Source organism: Anthonomus grandis, chromosome 11, assembly GCF_022605725.1.
Source record: "Anthonomus grandis grandis chromosome 11, icAntGran1.3, whole genome shotgun sequence".
Taxonomy (NCBI): domain Eukaryota; kingdom Metazoa; phylum Arthropoda; class Insecta; order Coleoptera; family Curculionidae; genus Anthonomus; species Anthonomus grandis.
Genome location: NC_065556.1, coordinates 7,813,397 through 7,820,380, shown reverse-complemented (window position 1 = coordinate 7,820,380; position 6,984 = coordinate 7,813,397). Strand labels below are relative to the sequence as shown.

General features: G+C 32.8%; 1 protein-coding gene across 1 annotated transcript; it reads left to right on the top strand.

The window, feature by feature from the left end:
- Window positions 1–2,612: 2,612 nt before the first annotated feature.
- Window positions 2,613–6,301, top strand: LOC126742006 (harpin HrpN-like). The gene is made up of 5 exons (XM_050448536.1): window positions 2,613–2,932; window positions 3,000–3,155; window positions 4,979–5,110; window positions 5,179–5,325; window positions 5,382–6,301. The coding sequence occupies exons 2-5, from the start codon at window positions 3,062–3,064 to the stop codon at window positions 5,498–5,500; spliced, it is 492 nt and encodes a 163-aa protein (XP_050304493.1). The 5' UTR covers window positions 2,613–2,932; window positions 3,000–3,061; the 3' UTR covers window positions 5,501–6,301.
- Window positions 6,302–6,984: the final 683 nt, after the last annotated feature.

Sequence of the window (6,984 nt, the reverse complement as noted above, 5' to 3'; positions counted from 1 at the left end):
AGTCAACAATTTATACTTTTTTCGGGTCATACAAAATTAGCAGATTTCAAAAAAATAGTTATAATTAATATTGGACCTAAAAGTATATTTTATTGTCCAGCAAGAACCAGCGCGGAGGTGAGAGTTAAGTCTTGCCAGGAATAGGAAGGGATAAGGAAATAGGGATATGGTTTATGAAATAAACAAAAATAAGGTATACATTATATGGGACTAGAAAAATAGGATAATAAATAAAAAGAAGAATTCTATCATCAACTGAAACCATATAATGGTTTTATATACAAAAATAAAACAAAACGTAAAAATATTTGCCTTGGTAAAAACTTTGGTTAGTTGCTTATATTGCAAATAGCAGAATATGCTCTAAAAGTTTATAAAAAATAATATTTACATATTTACAAAATTATTCTATAAATAAAAAAAAACTCGACTCTAGCAAAATCATGTAATGGTTTTATATACAAAATATAACAAAAACGTTTAAATGTTTCAAGTAAAAAATAAAATTTATGGTCTGTTAAAATATACTTGAAACCCTTTGCCTCACTGATACTTTGGTCATCATTTTTAAAATCCTCACTGTTTAGAATAAAATCAGAAACATCTATTAATTTTTCCTTATGTGTATGCACTGAAAACACAGAACTTAATGTAGAATTCCACCGTGTAGCAGCAAAAGTAGGCATTCGGCTTTTTCATTTAGGATGTGACTTCTCTTGGTGGACTTGGTGAAAAAGGCAGAAAATCCTGACAAATTGGAGAAAAAAATACGACAGTCTTTAATATTATTGCATGCCTTGCTTAAAACTAAGTTTAGTGCATGGGCATGGCAATGCGTAAAAAGTGCATAGGGCGCTATAGATAATGATTAATTTTAGCTTGCAAGCCATTTAAATGTCCCGCCATGACTGCCGCCCCATCATATATTTGCGCAATTAGCTTACGCCTGAAATCAAATTTGTCGCATTTATTAACCAGGAGATTAAATAAATCGTCTGCAGTCTGCCCAGATGAAACATCATGAAACCCCATAAACCGTTCTACTACCTTGCCGTCTTTGACATACCTAAAAACAATCGAAGTTGGGAATTACAAGTAATATCCGTAGTCTCGTCTATTTCCCATGCAAAAAAAGAGACTGCTTGAATTTCTTGGAAAATATGCTCATCGACGACATGTGACAAACATTCAATGATTTAATTTTGAATCGTTTTTGATGTGCCCGAAAAAACATTACCTTTTAAAAATTCGTCAAATTTTGAATCGTATTTACCCCACAACGTCAAAAGTTCTTTATAGTTGCCACGATTAATCGACTCTTCGGTCTCATCATGTCCGCGAAAAGCTAGTTCTTGTGAAGCTAAATAAAGAGTAATGTCAACAAGCCGCTTTAAATTTGACCGGTTTTCACGTACTTGATTGTTAAAAGAAATAATGGCTTCTTTTTGAGTATTATCTAAAGCAGAAGCAATATTTTGTTTTCAAAAAGCCTTAATTTACAAGACGAAGAAATGTGCTCCTTTCATTTTAAATGTCGTTCAATGGACCGAGGCAAATTTTTTAAATCAGAATATCCAGTTTTCGACCACGTAGAATATTCAGTTTGGGCAGAAAATAACAGACAAGCCCAGCAAAAAAACTTTTCTCTTTTAACCGATCCGGTCAACCAATCATATTTGCTGTACGAAGTCAAATTAAACCTGCGATTTTGTCGATTGTCTGCAGATCGCAATGAAATTAAATGGGGCTGAGGCCTGCCCAAAGTCTTAATAACATAATATTTGGCATCAAATCTTAATGAACTAAAATTGTTTAATAACAGCCAGTCTATTAAATCTTTCGCTTGTTTGATTTCATTTAATTTGTCCATCTTATGATGATTAATAAAAGAAGCCATTAAATAAAAATATCTTACCTTGCATCACTCAAATACACATAATAATAAATTATTAAACACGATAAATACCTTAAATTAAGTACCAAACACTAACATAGAGGGAAATCCGGAAATTCAATCAAAACAAAAATCAGGTTAATCAGATGATCGGAGACTAGCCTCCCTTGGCGCCTTATTTCGCGCGATGAAAACGGCGTTTGTCAGCGCCAAATCGAGTGCACGGCCCGTTGGATTTTGACCGCTGGAGGAGGCTTGCCTCCCTTGCTACGTATGGCTTTTCTTATTTCGTAATGTATCGCGTTCTCGCACACGTTCTGTGTCGATGTGGATGAAGCCGGTTAGCTTTCTCTCTTTTCTTACAACTGTTTAAAAAAGGATGCGAGTCGCGGCGAATTAACAGTATGACGTATGGCTGGTTCGCGCTATATTGGTGTATTAGAAGTTATAAAAGTCGGTACTTATTATTTGGAAAAAAAATATTTTATTTTTTTATTTTTGTTAAATATTTTTATTATTTCATTACAATTTGATGGGGAGGCTAAGCCTCCCTTGCCTCCCCTGACGAGCCGCCACTTATTAATCGTTCCATTAAATAAATAAATGTTTTAAAAAGGTTTCTTTTTAATTTATACATTTGATTCATAAAATTTGACGCCCACGCACTATTTGTTTTTTGAGACTTCTAACCTCAGTTTAACCTTAGTCCTGACCCCAGTCTATATTTGTGTTCTGTGCTTCAGTCCCAGCCACTCAAGCGTGAAAAGTTGCCCAGGTCCGGCCTTTAAAATTTGTTTTTTATTTAAATATTTGTTATTCGGGATTTTTGGGTTTAGTTTTATAAAGCTAGAACTTTAGGATAGTTGATAGCCAGATAATATTTAATTTAAAGATAAGATTATGTAAAATTACTTTAACCAAAAATTCATTTAATAAGGGTGTTTATAATAAGTGATGAGAGAATAGGTGGTACAAATTACTTAGGCCCATTTATTCTGTGGATTAGAGCATTATAGATTTAGTTTTTGACACAAAAGGGTAAAATGTTTTGATTTGTTTTATGCTTATTTATATTTATAAATTTTATATATTTCCTTTTTTTTAGGGTATTGAGATTTATTTTTATTTGGTGGTTATTATTAACGAGGATTTTGGCTGGCATATTTAATGTTCTTTATTATTGCTTTTTTTAACAAGGAAATCTTCCTGGACTCCCTCTTCCTGGTACCTAAAAAGTCCACGGGTCAGAAAAAGTCCAACGGTACGTAAATCTTTAATAAAACGCAAAAAGAATATTATTCTCTTTAATGTAAATGAACAATTCTCAACCTCCAAAAATAGCTTATTAATATCTGGAAAGTAAAATTATTTATCATTTCCAGGCATTGGTAGCAAATAAAATCCCTCATTTCTTCCAGGCGTTTTAACCAAAACATTTGCAAAAAAAAATTTTAAATTTTCAGTTCATTCCAGGTGTTTTAAAAAATTCAAATGTCTGTAAAAAAAATATTTTACCATAAGCCCCTAGTTATTACATATTTTTTAAATAAGAATTTTTATTTAAAGTTGAAGAAGTAGTCCGTTCTGGCAGTGCAGTTAATAGACCAATGGGTAACTAAAGATACTTCGGTCATCCCCCATTAAATTTATTTAAAAAAATATTAATCCTATATGTTTCGGACATATAACATGTCCATCATCAGGGATAACAAATTAAGGGGTTCCGTCAATACATCTTAAAGATCTAGTGCCTTAGACGAGGTTAAAACGAATTAAGTTACATGAGAATAGGACCAAACATGGATTTACAAAAACTGTTGCTTATAAGATGTATTGACGGAACCCCTTAATTTATTATCCCTGATGATGGACATGATGACACGTCCGAAACATGTAAGATTAATATTTTTAAAAATAAATTTAGTGGAGGATGACCGAAGTATCTTTAGTTACCCATTGAATTTTTATTTAATTTATTTAAGGGCTTTATGTCGAGGACGACGTACCCCTAGTTACTTTTGAAACCTTTTTTATTCTAATTATAATTTTTAAGGATGGCGTGCTCCTATTAAGTTATATTACAAAGTTAACGTTCAAGGACAACATGCCCCTAGTTTTTTTTCTAATAAGGCACCAGATACCTCTATTAAGATTTCCTTTCATTTTAAATGACAATGATGTGCGTGTAGCATACCAAGATATTTCTGGAATATAAGTACAAAAACCCTCCAAAATTTCCTGAATATTCCGAGGATGTTTAAAGTACATTTATTATAGCTAAAATTTTACGTAATTCCGTCACTGAAATGTATCAAAAGTAACTTTTTAATAGCGTCTTTTGTACAGGGTTTTCTCGTATACCGGGCGTGCAATTTCAATTTTTTTTTTGAAAGTGTGTATATAGAATGAAACCCTGCTTATATACCAGACCTTGAAATTGAATCATAAATATTCTTTAAAAAAAAGGGATTATTTTTATCATTGCCTTGAATTCAAAATATGTTTTGTTTTCTAATTAAACTATTTATATCCTCTGATCAACATGGGCTTATGGAGAATAAGTCATAAGTCACTTCTCAGTTTATAGGCTCCGATCTTGACAATCAAGCGCAAATCGATGTAATTTATACTGATTTTCAAAAGGCATTAGACCTACATGTCTTATTACAAAATTGGAAAAATTAGGATTTTTAGAAAAATTACTAAATCACTTTAGAATATACCTATTGGAAAGACATATCAATTTTGTTGGAATAGAGATATTTAAATATATAAAGTCTGTTGTTACATCTGGGGTTCCTCAGGGCTCAAATTTAAATTCTTTATTATTTTTGCTATTTAGAATGCGTCTAGTGCCAGAAATTACTGTTTGCTGAAGACTTAAGCTTCCACTGCTTCTGATTGGTAATAACTACATGGTTAGTTTGACTTACTGTATTAGATGTGCCAAAAAAGTAAACTAAATTTAAATATTTCTAAATGTTTTATAATTTCGTACTCTATAAACCGGATATAAAAAAACGTTTAATCAAATTAAAAATGAAGACCTATTATTGATTTTATTTATTTATTAATCATTTAAAGGTGAAGCAAATCCTTTGGAACTACTGTCAACCTTAGGATCCCTAGTAGGGGCCATGCAGGACAATGGAAACGCTGAGGGGAAACCAGGAGCTCTACTACAAGGATTAGGTTCCTTATTAGCTGGAGGCCAAGGTACTTTTCTAATCACTTAATCAAGATATTTATTCATAAGGTTTGCCCTAAAATCCCTTTTTCCAAAGGTAATGGAGAGGCTGGTGCTGCTCTCCTGCAAGGCTTAGGATCCCTGTTAGCACCTCAAGATGTCAAGAAAAAAGAAAATGAGAATAGTGCAGGTACTCTTCTACAAGGTTTAGGCTCCCTATTAGGGGCTGGTGCAGGCAACCAAGGTACTTCTCCCACACTCTCGTTTGAATTTTAAGTAATTAGGCAAACGAAATTTTAGGTGGTGGCGCTCTGTTGCAAGGTCTTGGCGCTCTATTAGGTGGTTCCCAAAATAATGGTGACGGTGGACTGAAGGCGCCAAATTTTCCTGCCTATTTTCACAGGGTCAAAACATTTTAAGGTATAATACCAAAACAAATCCACAAGCACAAATAAAAAAAACAAACTTCCTCACAGTAAAAACTGCAAAAAATTTAGACTAATACAAGCCAAATTTTAAATTCTTCACTTTCATAAACGTGTAAAAAGCAAAACCGGCAATACCCATCAAATAATAACAACCTCTCATGATCCCCCTCCCAACTATTAATTTAAATAACGATTAATATTAAAAACACGACGAAAGTACTACAAAAACAGCCCAACAATTTATCTGGGTACGGCCCCGTAATCCTCAAGATCAGTGGGATAGAGAGAGATACACAATCATTTGCACAGCCTAAAGAAGGAATCGCCAGAACGCAGGTGTTTTATCTTTGTTTAATAAACTGGCTAAAAAGAGGTAAAAAGTCTGTGAGTGCCGGGAGTGTTTAAAATGTTTGTAAGATGCTTGGATTTTACTCCGCAGTCAATTTTTTGATATTATTTTCTTTCTAAGAATTGCCATTTTCGAAAGAAAAATAAAAAATAGTGTAAAATATGGGGTTTTACGTATATCTAAAATGATTTCATAGATAAATTATATAAAATGTTGCCATTTAAACATGCATATCATGCGGCAATAAATACGACATAGGCGCACGAACTTAGAACATTGAAAGGCCTTTCAATGTTCTAAGCGCACGAACTATTTATTTAGTGCGGCATCTGCGACACATCAAACATTCTAATAGTTTTCTGAACTGGACAAATATTAAGGAAATAAAAATAGCTTTAATTCCTAGTGAATTTGGATAAAACTTCTTTCTATAATACATATTATTATACCGTAAGGCTCTTAATTGTCTTCCGCTCCCTCTTATCTTTTGAATGCGTTTATATAAAAATTTGAAATTTAGCACACATCAAGCTCCTAATCTAGCAACCTAAATACTCCTTTTTGGTCTCTAGCTCACTTTGCAACACTTCAAAATGGCGAAGGGACGCCATTTTCAAAAATAAAATTAAATAGAAAGATCGTACGATACAGCGTTTGAAAGCTACCACTGAATGCATTATGGTCCTCAAATATTAAGTCATAGCAATACTTCTACTCATAGCAATATGGCAGCCTTTCAAAATCTTATTTGTCGCATTTTTATTTCCATTTAAAATAATTAAACTTTAGGTAACACAGAAATGTAACTATTTCACTACAAAAGATGTTGAAATGCACCATTAACTTCAAGACAGTAAAATAATCTATTGGAGAACTCTCCACGAACATTTTGGAAAGTGGCAACATCAATATTGCGACATGCATTAATTATTCTTTGACGAAGATAGAATATAGATCCTGGCTAGGTGACGATTTAGATTGCTAATGATGTGTTCGAAATTTAAAATTTTTATGTAAACCCATTCAAAAGATAAGAAGGGGAGACAATTAAGAGCCGCCCTGTATATCTAAACCGATTTCAGATGGCTGCAAACCTCTACAAATGAAAGTTTTTTTTGATAAACAA